The 20,172-nt window shown below is 48.4% G+C and overlaps 1 protein-coding gene across 11 annotated transcripts in view; it reads right to left on the bottom strand.

Annotated features, from left to right (window-relative positions):
- The window catches only part of CLASRP (CLK4 associating serine/arginine rich protein), a 29,853-nt gene extending 11,701 nt beyond the window's left edge, over positions 1-18,152 (bottom strand). For 5 of the 11 annotated variants that reach the window (XR_013230922.1, XR_013230924.1, XR_013230923.1 and 2 more), the window contains exons 1-13: positions 18,027-18,152; positions 16,292-16,537; positions 11,865-11,970; positions 11,496-11,610; positions 9,520-9,617; positions 9,255-9,356; positions 7,511-7,590; positions 7,256-7,340; positions 6,271-6,416; positions 3,341-3,437; positions 2,889-2,967; positions 2,306-2,379; positions 1,175-1,216 (exon numbers count right to left, since the gene is read on the bottom strand). Coding sequence is in view for 8 of the 11 variants with exons in the window: in XM_077336613.1 (XP_077192728.1) it covers positions 1,175-1,216; positions 2,306-2,379; positions 2,889-2,967; positions 3,341-3,437; positions 6,271-6,416; positions 7,256-7,340; positions 7,511-7,590; positions 9,255-9,356; positions 9,520-9,617; positions 11,496-11,594 (902 nt within the window). In the remaining 3 variants the exon portion in view is untranslated. Of the gene's footprint in view, positions 1-1,174; positions 1,217-2,305; positions 2,380-2,888; positions 2,968-3,340; positions 3,438-6,270; positions 6,417-7,255; positions 7,341-7,510; positions 7,591-9,254; positions 9,357-9,519; positions 9,618-11,495; positions 11,611-11,864; positions 11,971-12,094; positions 16,270-16,291; positions 16,538-18,026 lie in introns of those variants that run through there. The other 6 variants (XM_077336618.1, XM_077336619.1, XM_077336617.1 and 3 more) reach the window with 6 other exon arrangements.
- Positions 18,153-20,172: the final 2,020 nt, after the last annotated feature.

Below are 20,172 nucleotides of genomic sequence, written 5' to 3'. Positions count from 1 at the left end.
CTCTTTTCCTGTGTGTGTGTAGGGTTGCGCACTCTGGCAAGCACCTACACCCAAGGCAGCCAACACCACAATGCAGAGGGGTGCGGGTGCCAGCTGACGCACCACCGCCACCCCTCCCCTCCTTGGTGCTGGCCGCCTCGGGCGTCAGTGCTCACTGAAGCGGCCAAAGTGTGCAACCCTGAAAGCAAGAGTGGATGCCTGACAGTTCACACAATGAACTAATTAGCAGAAGCGCTTTCAGCAAGCAAACCAGCTAGGCATGCAGTTTTTACCATTGCCCTCACATAATGGAGCAGGTTATCTTCATCCAGCAGATGGGAAACTGAAGCCTGATCAAGCAATGACTTGCAGACTCCTTCCAGAGTCTAGATTTTTTTAAAAATTTGCATTTGTGCTCACGAGACAAGATGCATTTGGATGGAGAAGACCTATGCAAGAATCCCATGAACCAGCTGGCTCCGAAGTCAGGGGTGGCCAAACTGTAGCTCAGTGGTCAGACCCTACTGAGCACGTACAAGACCTTAGGCTCCGTCCCTGGCATCTCCATTTTAAAAGGACCTGGCAATAGGTGATGGGAAAGACTACTGACAGTCCCTGGAGAGCCAGGGCCAATCGGAGACAAGACTGACCTCAAGGGAGCAACGGCCTCAATCAATATATGACAGCTTCACATGTGGCCTCGTTATCCTGCCCCCTCCACCACAGGGCTGCTGTATGCACGGCCACCGCTGTCTCCGAATCACAACCTGCAAGTTCAGGTACATTCCCAGGTGCGCCCTCCACTTACAGAGCACAGGGGCTACGAAGCTTCTGGCCTAAAAACTGGCTTGCTCCATCTTCTCTGTCACAGGTGGGCCAACTGTGGCTCTGCAGGTGTCCATGGACTACAATTCCAAGCTGGCTGGGGGTCCTGGGCATTGGGAGTCCTGGACACCTGCAGAGCCACAGTTTAGCCACCCTTGTTTTATGTGATGAAATGTCTCACACAGACTTGGCCTACTCTGCATAAATCCATCCTGCTATAAAGCCTTTCCTACTCAAAATGGGGTGCCTACACAACATTCCAGCCTGACAGCAGAAGGGAGAAATACCCCAGCTTCAGAAAGTCAGTCAGGCTGGTAAAAAAAAAAAAATGCCAAGGGTAGCCAAGAGTTATGGGCCACGAACTACTCACTGTTTGTAGGGGTCGTAGGTGGGGCTGTCTCTCCGGGCGTAGCTGTAAAGATAGAAAGGATGAGGGGGAAGCTGACGGCCACCAGGGAAGGCCAAAGGCACTGTGGTAGACCTGCAAAAGGCTACCAAATCGCCGGAGCTCACAAGGGAGTCCCTCCAGCCCACTCAGCAACTATCAGGCATGTGCTCAGGCCAACCTCCAAGAGCTCAGCTCCCCACACTTAGCACCCGTCCTCTTCCAAATAATGGTATCAGGATTTTATTTATTGGTTGGCTTAATTCTCTCCAGCTCCAGCAGGGAAAAACCCAAAACAGCTTACTTTGTCCTCCTCTCCTCTGGTTTACCTTCACAACAACCTTACGAGGTAGGTTAGGCTGAGAGTGTGCGACTTGCCCAAGGTCACCCCATGTCAGGAGATTCAAACCTAGGTCCCGCAGATGCTGGCCCGACACTCTTAACCACGTTAACCAGGCTCTCGATCCATCAAGAGCACATCCTCATAAGCCCATCCACCCTGTGCCTTGGCAGTGCCCCTCCCCATCCCAGGTAAGCTAAGCAAACATCTGCACCCTCTACACATCCTCAAATATCATCAGCCCCTTCCGCACATGTTGGATGATGAAGAAGAAGAGTTGGTTCTTATAGGCCACTTTTCTCTACCCGAAGGAGTCTCAAAGCAGCTTACGATTGCCTTCTCTTTCCTCTCCCCACAACAGACACCCTGTGAGGGAGGTTGGGGGGGGGGCATCATCTGGGCATGGAATTTGGTTCACTGTGGGTTGCCAGGTAGTTGTAAGTTTCCTGCATTGTGCAGGGGGTCGGACTAGGTGACTGTTCCAATTCTATGATGGTGTGATTCTGTATTTTTCTTATCCTTTTTCTTAGTTTTCTTGGGATCTGTTTCCCTCTTTTATTTCTTTTCTTTAGCCTTTCCCCCTTAAAAACCATCTTAATAGAAGTTATTTATTGTTTAAAAGGCCCTCTGCTGAAAAGGGCGGCATTAACCACCACCTGCAAGGGGCAGATATAGCATGTGCTGTCCTCCTGGTACAAGATTAGGACCCTGAGTGCTCAGCTGCCCCCAAACATGACTAAGTGCCATGGCCCTGTCCCCCCCCCCTCCAGTCCTACCTCGGAGGACTGATCTTCCTGCCTTTCAAACGCTTCTCTCTGAATTCCCTCCTCTGTCGCCGAGAGCGTCGCCCCTGGAAGAGAGCAGGAAAGGTACTTTGCAGACACTACCTAGACCTGATGGAGGCCGTGAATGTATTTATCATATGGTCTGTGTCTCATGCAGCCAAGAGATCCGAGGATTGTCCGGCAGCCAGACAAGCGACGTCTTGCCAGAGCCTGCCTCTGCATCGTGTTCCTTGGAGGAACTTCCTTACAAATCTTGGAGGTCTTCCACCCACATACTAGTTGGGGGGGGAGCGATCCTGTTTAGCTTCTGAGATCTGATTGAATCGGGCTTGCCTGACCTATCCAGGTCAGAGGAGGCTGAGAAAAAAAATCAACATTCCTGGTGGATTCCCCTTGCTCTGGGGCAAGAACCCCCTGGAGTCAGACAATGTCCTTCCTTGTTGTCCTCTTGTTCAGAGTTATCTTTCGAGGAGGGGTGGGGAACAAGACCCTTGGGGAAAATGCAAGAGCAACAGGGAAGGGGGTTATAATTCAGGACTGCTCAGAAGAGCCCAGAGTGTTCAGTGCTCCTTACTGAGTACATGGCCTTCTCCTCCTCCAAGGCTTTAGCATGCTTGATAGCTTCCGCCTCCTCTTTGTCCTTCCGCAACATCCTTCCAGGGGGAAAAGAGAAAAGGGGAAGAGGGGTGAAAAGGGGATGAACTCAAACTGGAGGTTCTCTCTCAAAAAGAGCCTTCTGAGAACTCCACTACCCATGGACAAGTTTAATGCACCCATGTTTCCCTTTCTGCCCTCCAAAGGGACCAACTTTATAAAGCCCGCAATTTCCTCAAACTATTTTCACAGGCAGCACCTTGAAAGGATAGGATTTTTTAATATTCTATCATAATAAAATATCCCTACTATGATCGAAAGAGCCACAGCCAGAAAGAGCCCCACTGCCCTGCTTGTTGCTATGGATGTGAGCAAAGACAGGGACCGTGGAGCCTTCACACAAACACTTCTCAAGAACCCTGGGCCCCTTACCGGACAAAATCTCCTTCCGCCATCCCATAGGTGGTTGCCTGCTTGTTCAGGTCAGCCACTTGTTCCTGGTTCAGCTCATCAACGTCAACTTCGACATCTGCAAGGCAGGCACAGAAGGGACAATGGTTGGCGGGCTGCAGTCCCAGAAACTCCCCACGTCCACCGCCGGCTTCGTGCGTCGGATTAAGAGGGCGGCTGCTGACCAGAGAATTCTTGACACAGCAGGACAAGTGTTTGAGCACTTTTAGATCAATCAGGTCTTAAAATGGGGCTGGAAGAGCTTCTTTTGGAAGAGCCCGAGAGACTTCTTCACATGTACAGTGAGGCTGTTGATACCGGCGGCAGCAGATCTCCATCTGCTGGTCACCAATGGCTTTGGTGATTCCCTTTGCTTTGAAAGAGCCCTGGCCACGTGGCGGGAGAGGTGGCCCCTACTGTCGGCTTGGGAAACCATAGTCTAGTGTCCCATGGCCCGCCAGGCATACAGCAAGCCCATGCTTGTGGGGGGAGGGAGATGCAAAAGAGTGGCGTCAGTCAGCGAGAGCCCACAGAACGGTTCTTTATAGGAGGGGGGACAGTTCGAAGGAGGGAACGGCTGTCAGGGCATCAGGTAGAGTTTGGAGGAAGCAACAGAGAAACAAAGAAACTACTATCCTGACTCTACCTACCCTTCCTAGCAACTAACCTCCCCTCCACCTATATGTAAGGTCTGTACCTGAAGGAGTGTGCACCTGCACATGCTAAGTCACTCAGTTTCCAGTTATACCTTGAATTCAACTTTGTTGGTTTTGAAGGTGCCACTGGGCTCAAATTTAGTTCTCACATCTGTATGTCAACTCTTGTATGCTAATTGGTTATTGGTATTGGTTTTGACCTTTAAGACTATATGCTGCTTAGGTCCTACCTACCTGCAGAACCGTAAAGTAAAGGAGGCAATAGGCCCACTGTTGGGTGCGGATGGACAAACTCTAACGGAGGATGCAGAGAAAGCAGAAAGGCTTAGTGCCTATTTTACATCTGTTTTTCCCCCCAGGTCAAAGTGTTTAGGCACATCTAGAGATGGCAGCAGCCGAGAGATAGTGTCTGGGTGGCAGGTTGACATGGACAGAGAGGTTGTTGAGAGGCATTTAGCTGCACTGGATGAGTTCAAATCCCCTAGGCCGGATGAAATGCACCCGAGAGGTCTCAAAGAACTTTCCGGAGAACTTGCACAACCCTTGTCCATCATCTTCGGAACCTCTTTAAGGACTGGAGGTGTCCTGGAGGACTGGAAGAGAGCAAATGTTATTCCAATCTTCAAGAAAGGGAGGAAGGATGACCCAGGAAACTACAGACCAGTGAGTCTGACATCTGTTGTGAGCAGATATTAAAGGGAGCGATCTGCAAACATCTGGAGGACAATTTGGTGATCCAAGGAAGTCAGCATGGATTTGTCTCCAACAGGTCCTGTCAGACCAACCTGGTTTCCTTTTTTGACCAAGTGACAGGTTTGCTGGATCATGGAAATTCGGTTGATGTCGTTTACTTGGATTTTAGTAAAGCTTTTGATAAGATTCCCCATGATGTTCTGATGGATAAATTGAAGGACTGCAATCTGGATTTTCAGATAGTTAGGTGGATAGGGAATTGGTTAGAGAACCGCACTCAAAGAGTTGTTGTCAATGGTGTTTCATCAGACTGGAGGGAGGTGAGTAGCGGGGTACCTCAGGGCTCGGTCCGAAACTTTTTAACTTATTTATTAATGATCTAGATGAGGGGGTGGAGGGACTACTCATCAAGTTTGCAGATGACACCAAATTGGGAGGACTGGCAAATACTCTGTATGAGACAGGAGGCTGGACTAGATGGACCCCTGGAAGATAGAGACAGAGTTCAACGAGATCTGAACACAATGGAAAAATGGGCAAATGAGAACAAGATGCAATTTAATAAAGATAAGTGTAAAGTTCTGCATCTGGGTCATAAAAATGAAAAGCATGCCTACTGGATGGGGGATATGCTTCTAGGTAACACTGTGTGTGAACGAGACCTTGGGGTACTTGTGGATTGTAAACTAAACATGAGCAGGCAGTGTGATGCAGCGGTAAAAAAGGCAAATGCCATTTTGGGCTGTATCAACAGGGGCATCACATCAAAATCACAAGATGTCATAGTCCCATTGTATACAGCACTGGTCAGACCACACCTGGAGTACTGTGTGCAGTTCTGGAGGCCTCACTTCAAGAAGGATGTCGATAAAATTGAAAGGGTACAGAGGAGAGCGACGAAGATGATCTGGGGCCAAGGGACCAAGCCCTATGAAGATAGGTTGAGGGACTTGGGAATGTTCAGCCTGGAGAAAAGGAGGTTGAGAGGGGACATGATAGCCCTCTTTAAGTATTTGAAAGGTTGTCATTTGGAGGAGGGCAGGATGCTGTTCCCATTGGCTGTAGAGAAAAGGTTACGCAGTAATGGGTTTAAACTAAAAGAACAACGATATAGGCTAGATATCAGGAAAAAAATTTCACAGTCAGGGTAGTTCAGCAGTGGAATAGGCTGCCTAGGGAGGTGGTGAGCTCCCCCTCACTGGCAGTCTTCAAGCAAAGGTTGGATACACACTTTTCTTTGATGCTTTAGGATGCTTAGGGCTGATCCTGCGTTGAGCTAGATGGTTGGACTAGATAGCCTCTATGGCCCCTTCAAATCTATGATTCTATGAATTCTGGGAAGAGGCAAGCAGCAGCAAGCTGCTTGGCAAAAGTGCCAGAAGACTGATCTTCTTTTCATAACCGAATGCACAGGGAAACACTAGCACACTCGAGAAGGGCTCAGTGAGTTCAAGTAGACCGCAGAGCCAGAGGGAGAAGCCACACACCAAGAGATGTCAGGACGTGCTGTGATTACTTCCTGGAAGCCAACACCAAGTGCCAGCAGGGCCTCGGAGGACATACCGATGTCGGGGATGACCTCGTCCTCGTCCGTGTTGCTGTCCTCCTCAGAGTCATCCTCCTCTGCTCGTTTCTCGGGCGGGTTCTCGAGTTCCGCCACCGTGCTGTCCTCGTAGGTGTAGCCAATGGACGCTTTTTTCTCGGCTAACCTGGGAGGGACGACACACAGTCCTTCAAATGCCCACCTGGTGAACTTGTGGAATGGGCGAGTCTGGCCTTCTACCACCCAAGAGCGGTTTCTCCCTCCATTTGTAGCCTCCCAGGGGTTGCTTCCAGCCTGCATTTCCCACCAGAACAGAGCTTTCCTGCTTCCTTCGCCTCCCCATTGCAGCCATGCACCCATGGCCATGCTGATCTTGGGAGGAAAGGGGATTGAGGGGAGGACTGAAGAGGAATGAACATGGGATTTGCCAGTGTAGCCTGGATTCAACCAGAGGAGCGTACCCAAAAGCCCACGGCAGAGGGGTAAGAAAGCAACACCCAAGTCCAGGCTTTCTGAAGCAGGGGTTTGTGAAAACGTGAGATTTTCTCATGGCCCTGCAAGGATTTCCCAAATGGGTGGGAGCTAATATTTTAATATATTTTTTAAATTTGTTAAACATTTATTGGGTCTCAACCTGTCCTCCACCCACACACAAAATGGCCAAGAGGCCTAGAGGGGGTAGGATGGGGAGGGGCCTGGATGGGTGTGTCTACGGATTTGCTTCCCAACTCTATTCTGCACGATCGTGCCACTTCTGGGTTTCTTAAAGTCTGAAGAATGTTTGGGGGTTTCCCAACGGTAGAACAGCTATGAAATTCTGCCCAAGCCAATGAAACGTAAGCTTGGTATGAAGATCTATAATCACTAGAATTTAAGGAAAACTGCCAAAGAAGTTCCACGTTGACTTCGCATAAATACGCCCAACAGAGCCCCTTTAGGAAACAAATTGCCCCCATAAAAGGGGTTCTGCCCCTAAGAACCTCCATCAGCTTCAGCCATACTCACTTCTTCTTCTCGTCCTCGTTGGGCTTCTGGAGTCCCCCGTAAAGCTCATCGATGTAGATCTGATAGAGACACTGCTCCTCTGAGACTGAAACACAGAAATGGAGACAACGCAGATTGGGAGGACAGCAAGAAGAAGAGAGACCCACAAGGACATCGCTCTGTCCCATCCTCCCCACTTTCTGGCACGGCCAAAAAGAGCTGGAAATGCCAGGCAGGGAAGCTGCAGCAAGCAAAGGAAGTCAAGAGAGAACTTACTGCCTGCAAAATCATTCTGCACCAAGCCTCTGTACCGCTCATAGTTGCATTTCCTCTCGTCTGACTCTTGCTCAGGTGAGCTGCAAGGAAGGATAAGCGGAGACTGCAATGAAAAGACCACGGAGCTGGACGATCAGACTACGGTGGGGGGCGAAATTAGGGTTGAGCAGTTCAGCCGCCTCAGTAATCACCAGAGCCCGAGGCAGCGTGTAGGAGGCCAGCATCGTGGCACAGAGGGGTGGCGGCGGTACACCAGCCAGTGGCCGCACACAGGCACACCCCTGGCCGACTCGGAATTCGGTGATCGCCGAGGTGGCTGAACACAACTCATGGTGACACCTTTTGAGGGCAAGAGACGTTTGGACATGGGGCACCACTGCCTGGCTCCGTGAAGCAAGGGAAGGCCATACTTGTGTTCCATTCACCACTCTGGAGTTTGGGACAATCCTAAAAACCTTTTTTAAACTCTAGATGTCATGGTCACAGAGATGTTGGAAAACCACACAGGCAATACCTGTGTTGAATTAATTTTTTAACTCAGCTTTTTATACCCCATTTTTCTCCTCATGGGATCCAAAGTGGCTTACAACGTTCTCCCCTGTTCCATTTCATCTTCAGATCAACTGTGAGGAAGGTGAAGTTGAGAAGAGCGTGGCTGGCCCAACCTCACCTCAAAAGCTTCCACGGCAGAGTGGAGATTTGAGCCTGGGTTTCCCGGATCCCATTGCCCTACACCGGCTCTTGATGAGCAGTTTATCTTTACTAGGTGCAAGAGCCAGGCTCCAATAAAGTAATTTAGGGTACCCCAAGATGGTGCCCATGGGCACCCACCAATACTTCCCTTAGTGCCTGCCAAGCTTTTCAGAAGGTGGGTGGGGCCCACTGTAAGGCAGGACTTCTTACTAGCTTCATTCAAGTGAAAAAGCTTGCCACTGCACGATGAGGAAGACTGGTAACAGAAACTGGGCATTCCTTAGTCAGTGTGTGGTTGCATTCCACCTTCAGGATTTCCTTCTCTCCAGGTGGAGTAGGGGGGTGGGGAGAAGGCAAACTCTATGACAGGGATAGAATCATAGAGTTGGAAGGAGCCATACAGGCCACCATCTAGTCCAACCCCCTGCTCAATGCAGGATCATTAGGAAAGGGATTGAGAATAAAATGGCCAATATTATAATGCCCTTATGTGGCCTCATTTGGAATACTGTGTACAGTCCTGGTCACTAGGTCTCATACAGGACAATGCAGAGCATTAAAAAGTGCAGAGGAGAGCTTATATTCTTATCATTCTTATTAGGGAAGGCCTTGACCTCCCTTTCCTGTGGCTGTCCCTCCAGAGGAACTGGTTGGCCCCTGTGTGAGGCAGGACTGGATGGACCCTCCAGGATCAGACTCAGTAAGGCTCTTCTTATATGATTATCAGGGGGAGGCCTCGGCCTCTATGCCCTCTGGCTTGACCTTCAGAGAAACTGGTTGACCCCTGTATGAGACAGGAGGCTGGACTAGATGGACCCCTGGTCTGATCCAGCAGGATTCTTCTTATGCTTTCCTGTTCACTTGGCTCCATCTCCTGAGGCACCTCCCACAGAAGCCTTTTTGAGGCAAAGCTCATAGCACCCTCTCAAAATACCAAAAGCTACCTGCACCCTCAAAAAGTTTGTGGAGTCTTAATTTTTTTCATTGCATAAACAAATTAGGCACCCAAGTGAGAGACAGCTTATCTCAGGGCTTCCAGCAAATGCCTTACATGGGGTTTAGCAACGGTGGCGTGTACATGGGGATGTAATCCAGGTGGGCGCGTACATCAAAGCGGTCTATCATATTGTTGGTGTCCCCCTGCCACGGCATCCTGTAAGAGACGAAGACCATCAAAAAAAGATCAGCACAAGTTCCCTTCCCCTCCAAAAAGAACGTTTGGGTATAGGCATGGAAGTCACAAAAGGTCACAAAATCCACCACTCTTCAGCAGGTAATCTTCCCAATCCGGAGGAAAGGTACAGAACACGACTCACATATTGACGGGACTTTCAGCCGCAAGGGCCACTGCGGAATCCAGGTGGACCTTACAGGCCCGGCCATGTACTTGCAGAAACTGAGCAGGGTCTTTTTTCTAGAAGAGAAGCATTAAATTGGTTGCATTAATGTCGATCTAGACCAGGCTGCTGCAGCACACTCAGTGTGGGGCTACCCTTGAAGAGTGTTCAGAAACTCCAGCTAGTGCAGAATGCTGTGGCTGGCTGGGGCCAACCACCAGGAGCCCGTGAAGCTGATCCTGCAGCAGTTGCGCCAGCTACCACTCTGCTCCCAAGACCCACTCAAGACACCGGCCTTGTCCTTCAAGACCTACATGGCCTGGGACTGGAATATCTGCAGGATTGTCTTCTCCTATACACCCCTGCGTGCGAATTAAGATCACAGGGACAGGCCCCCCTAATCGTCCCATCACTCAATCAAACTCCTTTGGTAGGCACATGAGAGAGGGCCCTTTGGGTGGCAGCCCCATGAGTATGGAATAAGCTTTCCAGAGAAGGGCACCTGGTCCCCTCAAGTTCTGATCTTTAAGACAGCTGAATATGGATTTGTTTTGGTTCATGTTTGATTAAAGCAGTCCGATGTTGTCATTTTAAATGTTAGTTCTATGTCTCTTTAAGCAATCTATTTTATTTTGTCTTTTATTTATTACACTGTAAGCAGCCTTGCACTCTGTGAAGAAAAGCAGCTAATAAATATTTTAAATAAAATAAATGCAAAATTACATCTCTCTAATACAGCCTTTCTCAACTCTTTTACCATTGGGAAACCCGATACATTTATAAGGTTTTGAGAAACCACTGAAGCAGCACGATTGTGCAGAATAAGGTTGGGACACCAAGCTGGGTACATACCCATCCGGGGCCCCTCCCCTTCCCACCCCCTCCAGGCCCATCATTGACCATAGGGGGGTTGACATGACCATCTATGGTCATATCGCCCCGATAAATGTTTAACATTCTTTTTTAATTATAAGAAATTAATTAACTGCCACCCATTCAGGAAACCCTCCCAGGACTGTCACGAAACCCTGGCTGAGAAAGCCTAACTCTAGCCAGCCTCTTTCCTTGGAGAAGGACAAACAATGGATTAAATGGCTCAATTGATAGGATTCATAATAAAGGATATTCAGAGCACCCCCTCCTCAAACAGAAGGATAATTTAAGAGTTTTGTGATTCTTGGCTCTTTAGAGTGAAAAATAAAATGCTGTACTCCGAACTGCCAATCCTTCAAAACCCTGTCTGAAATATGAAGTGAAAATACATAAAATAAAGATCATCTTGGAGGAATAACTGCAACTTCATAGTTACAGCTGTTTTCTGCTTGGCTCACCTAATTAGACCCATTTTTGCCTGCCTTTCTATTGTTATAGTGATGATGATGGTTTTTTGGGATGGATATTGATCTACTAATGGGGTATTTGAAATACGAGAGGCTTTCACGAGTATGAGAGGGGGAGTTTCCCAACACAGCATATGATTCCAGGTACAGAGAGTCTTCTCTTAACCAGATAACATGAATGGACTCAAATATTACGCTCTTTGATAATAATAGTCAACTCTGAAGGAAAGATTCCTGAAGGGACTCAGCGGCGACTGAAACATCACATTTTTCTCCAATTGAAGGAAATTAAAAATCAAATGACCATTAACTAATTTTGCAGAAGTAATTCAAAACAGAGAAGGGAGGAAAGAACTATAATTAAATCAAGGATAAATTCCTATGCAGACAATTAAAAAGAATTGGAGATATACAACTGAATACTAAATTTAATTATAAGGACTGGGAACAAATATTTCAACACTTTCCTTTCAAATCAACCTCAAGAGCTGTAAGCAGAGTATAAAAAACAGCTCTTCTCCTTTACACATTTTCGGTTGGAGATGCTGGGGGGGGGGGGCGGACAGAGTCTGGAATCGGACATACGGAAGAGATAAGAATAGATCGTGTACTCACTATCTTTTCGTAATACTCTCTCCGGCGTTCAGCTCGCTTCTTATAATCCACCATCATCCCCCGGAGCTTCCGCTCATGTTTCCGGGCTTCGTGCCACATCCTGACTTTCTCCAAGCTGTTCGTGGGAGAAGCAGAATGCACACACATCAGAGGCAGAGGGAGGAAAGGGGCAAAATTAACCAGAGTGACCCACCCTTCCGTGCGCATCCACTATGCACCGTGGCTTTGGCTGTTAACACCACTGATGACTTTGGTGACCATTGCTGGCTTTGGGTTCCTAACTCTTCTGGTTAGGGCGGGTTTTGGTTCCCCTTTCTGGAAAAGTCTCTTTCAGCATAACAGCCCCCAGGACGCAAAGCCAAGACTCACAGAGCACAAAGTTGGGCGGCAATCAAAGCGGATGTCCTTCTTTCCACCAACCGCCCATGAAGAGGTTAGGAGGGTCAGAATCAGTTGCTTGAGGAAAGCCAATAGCCTAGAGGAAGAAGGAGCCAGAGCTGGGTTAGAGTCCAATCTCACAGGAACACAGTGCTGGAAGGGAGCCCAGAGGTCATTGAGTCCAACCCATTGAAGAATGCAGGAAATTTGCAGCTACTTGCCCACACTGCCTCCCCTGCTGAACCCTGCTCTAGGTCCTGCAGGCGGTGAAACAACTCCCGGATCCCTCGGTTGATCTGGCCTGGAGAATTTCCTCCTGACATCACAATTACCACATGAAGCTGCCGTATGCTGAATCAGACCTTTTCTTCATCAAAGTCAGGATTGTCTACTCAGACTGACAGCTGTTCTACAGGGTCTCAGGCGGAGGTCTCTCCCATCACCATCTGCCTGGTCTTTGGAACTGAAAATGCCAGAGATAGAACCTGAAACCTTCTGCATGCCAAGCAAAGGTTCTACCACTGAGCTCCAGCCCCTCTTCCTGGCCCCCCAGGGTCTCAGGTAGAAGTCTTTCCCATCCCCTCCTGCCTGGTCCTTTTAACTGGAGATGCTGGGGATTGAACCTGGGACCTTCTGCCTGCCAAGCAAAGGTTCTACCACTGAGCTACAGCCCCACTTCATGGCTCTCCAGGGTGTCAGGCAGAGGCCTTTCCCATCACTTCTTGTCATCCTTTTAACTGGAGATGCTGGGGATTGAACCAGGGACCTTCTGCATGCCAAGCAGAGGCTCACCCCTTTCCCCTACAATGGTGATCAACATTACCCTGAGCATACAAGAGAGGGCCCCAAGAACCAAGCACTGGCCCATTCCTTCCCGCTCTCCCTTTTACAATCTGTCTAAATTCATAGAGAGCAATGGCTGTGTTGCTGTCCAATGGCCTTGCCCCCTGCAGCCTCCACTTTAAAAACACCGAAAGAAGCCCACCAAGGAAGTTTCTCCTAAGAAAGCCAGGTTAAGAGCAGTGACTTCTAATCTGGTAAAGTAGATTTGATTCCCCACTCCTCTACATGTAACCAGCTGGGTGTCTTTGGGCTAGTCACAGTCATGATAGTGCTGTTCTGACCGAGCAGTCCTTGTCAGAACATGCTCAGTCCTACCTCATAGGGTGTCTGTTGTGAGGAGATGAAGGGAGGGTCATTTTGAGACTTCTTCAGGCAGTGAAAAACGGAGTATAAAAACGAACTCTTCTTCTAGTTTTTCCACCCCAAAATTACAGCTTTGTTCAGGGATGAACAAAGAAGACTCTTCAGAAGCTGGCTGCAGCCCACAAAATTATTGCGTTTTGTCCCCGCCAAGTTATAATCGAGATATGGCAAAATATCTGCATGTGAGTTCACTCAAAAAAGAAAAGGCCGCAGTTCGCTGTCAAATCTCTAAACTCAAATCTTCCTAAACTCAAGTGGAGGCCCCCCAAATGGAGAAATGCTTTCCACTAGATGCTACCGCCATATTCCATATACAATCTCCCCACCATAAAAGAGGCCAGTAGAATATATTTCTGATCCAAAAAATTGACTCGGCCATTTCCGGTTTGGGTAATTGTGTGAAGGCCATCTTTAAAATGCAGATTGTTTCCCCACTTCTCAAGTTATTAAGATTCTGCCACATTACTGTGATAAGGAATGAAGGATAAAGCTACAACAGAAAGTTCTCCCATCCAACATGTGTCATGAATCCTGATTCATGCCCATTAGTTTCGTTTCCTACGAGCCTGGCAAGGTCGGGGGTTGTAAACCTGTAAATCTGTCCTCAGTCTCCAAACCTCCCTTCTTTTCCCAGAAGGTTTGCCATAGGTTTCATTCAATTGTAATTTCTCAGCCACACTTCCTTCAATACCCAAAAACAACACTCATCATGAGGCTATATTAACTTGCAAATATAATCAGTTAAGCTACCTAAAAAACATATATCTTGGGAATAATATTGAGGAAATGGATGCTGCTCTCCTGTCAGTATGAATATTAGGGAAAACCCAATGAAGAAGAGAAAATTATAGTTCAAATGAACTATTCACCATAGTTGTTGGCTTCCCATCCTTCCCCAGTTAATGAACCAGGGGTGTATATCCCCTCAGAAGAAGAAGAGGTGGTTTTTATCCACTGCTATTGTCTACCCAAAGGAGTCTTCAAAGTAGCTTGGAATTGCCTTCCCTTTCTCTCCCCACAGCAGGCACCGTGTGAGGTCAGAGGTGCTGTGAAAGCTCTGAGAGAACTGTGTCTGGCCCAAGCTGACCCAACAGGATGCAACTCGCAGAGGAGTTGGGAATCAAGGCCAGTTCTCCAGATTTGAGTTCACTGCTCTTAACCACTAGATCATGCTGGCTCTCAAGTTTTGTTCTCTTGTCCTCTGTTCCTTGGGGGGAGGAGAAACACATCCAAGAGACATTTTCCTGCTCCCAAATCTTCACATCCCTACTCTGTCTACTTTTAAAACGGGACTAGCTAGAATCATGGAGGAAAGGTCTAACAGCAGCTACTAGCCCTGATGAATTAGAGGAACGTCAATGTTCAGAGGTACTAAGCTTCTGAATACCATGGCCACAAGGCAACCTCAGGGGAAGGCCTCGACCTCTATGCCCTGCTGCTGGACCTCCAGACAAACCGGTTGACATATGCGATCCATCAGGATGATTCATCAAGGCTCTTCGTATGCTCTTACATGTTGTAAAGGGGGGGGGGGGTCCGGAAAAGTAATGGACACCTGGGGTGGCGCTTCCCTCTAAGACTGCTTCCCTCTAAGACTGCTGGCAGGGGCTCATGGAACTTGTGGTCCATAGACATCTGGGAAACCTCAGTTTGGCCACCCCTGCTCTAAGAGATTTTCCATAATACCAGCAATACCTTTTGGTGAGGACTGAGTAATGAGGGTCCGCCCAAACCGTCCTGCCAGTCGAGCTGCTCCACCTTCTTGCTATCTAAGTCAGCTGCTGAAAGCCAGCTATGACAGGGGGGCAGATTTGGTTGAGGTGCCTCCAGCTTCTGATCCCTACTCCAGGATCTTTACAAGGCTCATTCTTCAACTGCCATGCAGCACCAACCCCCTTTGGAAACCAGAAGCTTTACCCCATTTCTCATCTTTCTGAATTTCTCAGGAGAGGTAGGTAGGAGGGGGGATGACTCTACCAAAGCACCTGGGATTGCAGTAAAAAGGCATCCAAAATCAGCTCAAGAGGCTAAAGGCGCGCATGCTCAGACAACACATTTTAAAACCCTCTTTGCGACTGGCAGATAAGAGAGGCGGGGTGTGAGAGTGCAAACTCCGCATTAGAGGCATAGGGGCCTTTCAGATTCTGCTGACAAGATGAAACAGCAGTTTTCCACAGCAAGCGGCGGCCAGATGACTAATTCCGATGCATCTTAAATGAGAAGAATCCCATTCCTCCTGACCTCCGTGTCCCCTCAGGTTTTTCAGTATCCCTTAGGTTTTGGGACAGGAAGCCACTGCTTTCCCATGCTCAGAGTGAGAAAAAGGTACTAGAAAGGAGATGAATAGCCTGCCTCTTTCTCCACAGCTCAAAAGAATACTGGCAGATCCCGCTCGAGAAAGATTTAAAGGAACCTTAACTGGGAAGCTACCACCATGGCAGTTTTCAATCCCCACGACAAAGCAAGGGAATAAAGAGAATTTCCTAAGGAGCAGCGATGCAGGAATACTTAGTAAACACCATTATTAAGGTATTTACAGGCTTACATTACACACATAAGTACAGCCAGCTGTATTAAAATAGAATAAGAAACGTTCTGCAAAAAGAGAGAAAATAATCCTTTCATAAATACGAGTTCTGTTCTGCCACATATTTGGAAAATTATCTACCAAGGATTACTGCACATAATGCTATAACTAATCGGAAAATATATATATAAGCTTTTTTATTTTAAGAGAATACATAGAAAAGGAAATACCATATATAATAATATATGACAAACCTGTTTAAATAAATACATTATATATAGGTATAGGTAGCCCCTGTGCAAGCACCAAATCATGTCTGACCCTTGGGGTGACGCCCTCTAGTGTTTTCCTGGCAGACTCAATACAGGGTGGTTTGCCATTCCCTTCCCCAGTCATTACCATTTTAACGACCTCAGAAGGATGGAAGGCTGAGTCAACCTTGAGCCGGTTGCTGGGATTGAACTCCCAGCCTCATGGTCAGAGCTTCAGACAGCATGTCGGCTGCCTTACCACCCTGCGCCACAACTGACTCTTATATTATATATATATAGCAATATATAGCAATACAGCAATATTAATGTATCAGTATACACACACACACTGATACATTAATATTCCTGTTTATGGACCCAACAACAATATCAGTCTTTTAAAAACAATACATTATATTCTGCCACATACTCACCATAGTGGACTATTGCAGACAAAGGTACAAAAAGGAACATTCACTTACAGACCCACAAGTGATAATATCAGTGCCTCAGCCTCACAGTCAAGACAGCCAGCATGGCGTAGTGGTTAAGAGCAGTGCCCTCTAATCCGAAGAACTGGGTTGTATTCCCCACTCTTCCTCCACATGCAGCCAGCTGGGTAACCTTGGGTCAGTTCCTTCTCTCTGAGCTCTTTCAGCCCCACCTCCCTCACACGGTGTCTGTTGTGGGGAGAGGAAGGGAAGGTGATTGTAAACTGCTTTGAGACTCCTTCGGGCAGTTAAAACCGGGGTAAAAAACAAAACAAAAGCAGCTCCTCTATATTTCAGGCATGCAACTGTGGCAAAAAATCTCCAGGATAACTGCTCAGCTTCCCCAGTTAGCATCCCCCCACTGCTTTCACTCTACAAATCTTCCAACACCAGGCTTAAAGAACTCTCAAATACATCTCAGGGGTGCTAGTCCACAACATCTTTTTAAAAAAATAACAACCTCCCTTATCACAGAAGATCAAAGTTGAGTATTTTAAACTATGAAGGTAGGTTCAAAGCATAGCTGAATCTGTCTGCAGCAGAAAGGGCTTCAGTCCAGCGGCACCTGTAAGAGCAACCAAGTTTGATTCCTAGTATAAGCTTTTGTGTGTTTGCATACTTCTTCAGAGTCAGTGACTTCAATGCCATTGTATCTTGATGTAGTGGTTAAGAGTGGCAGCTTCTGATTTGATTCCCTGCTCTTCCACATGCAGGCAGTTGGGTGACCTTGGACTAGTCACAGTCCTGATAACTCTGTTCTCACAAAGCAGTCTTGTAAGAGCTCTCCCCTACCTCACAGGGTATCTGTCGTGGGGAGAAGAAGGGAAGGTGACCGGAAGTCTGGAGATGAGCGGTTTGAGGGGAAAGCGGTTTGAGAAAAGCAAGGTACAAAAAAACCTCTTCTTGGTGCAGTAGTTAAGAGTGATGGCTTCTGATCTGGTGAGCCGTGTTTGATTCTCTACTCCTCCTCCATATGCAGGAAGCTGGGTGAACTTGGGCTAATCACAGTCCTGATGATGCTATGCTCACAGAGCAGTCCTGCCACAGTTCTCAGCCCCACCCATCTCATAGTGTGTCTATTATGGGAAGAAAGGAAGGCGATTGCAAGACACTTTGAGACTCATTCTGGTAGTGAGAAGCGGGGCATAAAAACTAATTCTTCTATCTGAAGAATGGAGAAAAAAGCTTATACAAGGAATCCAGCTCGGTTGGTCTTCAAGGTGCCATTGGATTCAAAGTCTGTTCTGCTTGATTTGAGCCCAGTAGCACTTTACACGTCAATGAGATTGGGGAGGACGGGTATACACTTTCGAGAGCCAAATCTCTGTTCTCTGATCAGGGGAGTTTTGATTTTCTAAAAAAAAAAACTTGCTAGTCTCTAACGCGCTCCTGGGCTGGAATTTCGCTGTTGAAGATATTAAGCGTGGGTTCTGGAGGGGTGTGTGATGGAGGGGGAATTCAGATTCCCCTCCAAACCTGCGTCTCCTGTATTTCAAGGGGCTAAGAACCCTGCAGGCAGCATTGCCCAAGACCCCCCTCCACATCCCTCCCCCCCGTGGGGCAACAAGCCCCCACAAGGGCCTCTAGACCCATTCTCTCCCCCACTAGGCCCCGCCGCCCCGGCCTCGAATGACAACCACCCGCCCGGTCCGCGCGTCAGAGGACGGGGAGGCCATACCTCGCCAGCCCAAGCAGTCGCCGCTTCTGCACCGGAACCGGAAACGGCCGCGATCGGAGGGACGGTGAAACCCTCTCCTTGCGGCCCATTGGATCAGCGGAGGCCGCGTGACATCGACGCACCGACCAATCAAAGCGCGCCTCCCCGAAGCCACTCTGTTCCCTCCGATTGTCTGGGCGGAGAGGGGCCCCCTAGGGGTGAGTGGAGAAAGAGCGCGGCACCACGGATGGCGCAGGCGCAGAAGCTACTCTGATCCGGAATTAGGTGGGCCCAGGGGATCCCCCGGAATAACAGCTCATCTCCAGACTACAGAGATCATTTTCCCTGGAGAGAATGGGACCTTTGGAGGGGGGGGGGGGGGGAGTCTCTAGCATTGGTACTAGGGATGCCAACCTCCAGGTGGGCCCTGGGGATCCCCTGGAATTCCAACTCATCTCCAGACAACAGGGATGTAGACAAACTGGAGCGTGTCCACAGGAGGGCAACAAAGATGGTGAGGGGTTTGGAGACCAAGATGTATGAGGAAAGGCTGGGGGAGCTTGGTCTGTTTATCCTGGAGAGGAGACGACTGAGAGGGGATCTGATAACCATCTTCAAGTATTTAAAAGGCTGCCATATGGAGGATGGAGCAGAGTTGTTTTCTCTTGCGGACCAGAACCAATGGGATGAAATTAATTCAAAAGAAATTCCGTCTAAACATCCGGAAGAAGTTCCTGACAGAGTGGTTCCTCAGTGGCACAGGCTTCCTCAGGAGGTGGTGGGTTCTGCATCTTTGGAAATCTTTAAACAGAGGCTAGATAGCCATCTGAGAGGCTGATTCTGTGAAGGGTCAAGGGGGTGGCAGGTTACAGTGGGTGAGCGAGAGGGTTGTGAGTGTCCTGCATAGTGCAGGGGGTTGGACTAGATGACCCAGGAAGCCCTTTCCAATTCTATGATTCTATGATTCAGAGATCAGTTCCCCTGGAGGGAATTGGAGCTTGGGAGCAGTGAGTCTCTAGCATTGCCACTAAGGATGCCAGCTTCCAGGTGGGCCCTGGGGATCCCTCGGAATTCCAGCTCATCTCCAGATGACAGAGATCGGTTCCCTGGGAGAGAATGGGAGCTTTATCAACCCTAATTGTACCCCATTGACGTCCCCAAACCTCCAGGAGTTGCCCAGCCTCTTCAGTGGGGACTTTAATTTCTCTTCCCATCTTGATTTGGGGGAGGGGGTTGTTTTGTTGCCCCCAAATCAGCCAACAGTCCACGGGGGGGAGGGGGGGGCTGAGAGCTCCAACAAGGGGACCAAGAGGCACCAGTGCGGATAGGGAGGGGGAAGGGGAAGGAAGTCAACTCTGATTCGTAGGGCGTCACTCAGCAGCTTGATTTAGCTCAAGGACAGCACCATTCTGTCGCCAGCTTTGCAAAGGTATTTCAAAAGGGCACCATACAATAAAATTCAAAAAAGTATCTATATCAACAATGTTTGTAATAATAAAGGTAAATTTTATTTCTCACATTACTGCATTGGAAAGATGGGAAAAGACACAGGAAGATGAAGACACTTGTCCCATACAGCAGGAAAAAGTCCAGCCACACTTTAAGAACTAACCAGATTGTTAGCAGGGGAGGAGCTTTCAGGAGTCCCTGTTCACTTCTTCAAGATGGGCAGGCCTTTTAGTCTGCCTGCAACAGCAGCAAAGAATGAGAGTTCAAGAGCACCTTAAAAACTAACACAACCAGAGGCAGGGGAGGAGCTTTCAGGAGACACCATGTCTTCATTCTTTGCTGCTGAGAGCCAGTTTGGTGTAGTGATTAGGAGCGCGGACTTCTAATCTGGCAAGCTGGGTTCGATTCTGCGCTCCCCCACATGCAGCCAGCTGGGTGACCTTGGGCTCGCCACGGCACAGATAAAACTGTTCTGACCGAGCAGTGATATCAGGGCTCTCTCAGCCTCACCCACCTCACAGGGTGTCTGTTGTGGGGAGAGGAAAGGGAAGGGGATTGGAAGCCGCTTTGAGCCTCCTTCGGGTAGGGAAAAGCGGCATATAAGAACCAACTCTTCTTCTTCTTCTTCAAGATGTGTTACTATTTCTGTAGGGGGGGGAGAGCAAGAGCCCAGGAGCACAAGAGACTAACAAAATATATATGTGTGTGTACTTACTGT

The sequence above is a fragment of the Paroedura picta genome, chromosome 5 (genome assembly GCF_049243985.1).
Source record: "Paroedura picta isolate Pp20150507F chromosome 5, Ppicta_v3.0, whole genome shotgun sequence".
Lineage (NCBI taxonomy): Eukaryota > Metazoa > Chordata > Lepidosauria > Squamata > Gekkonidae > Paroedura > Paroedura picta.
This window is presented reverse-complemented; position numbering and strand designations above follow the sequence as displayed.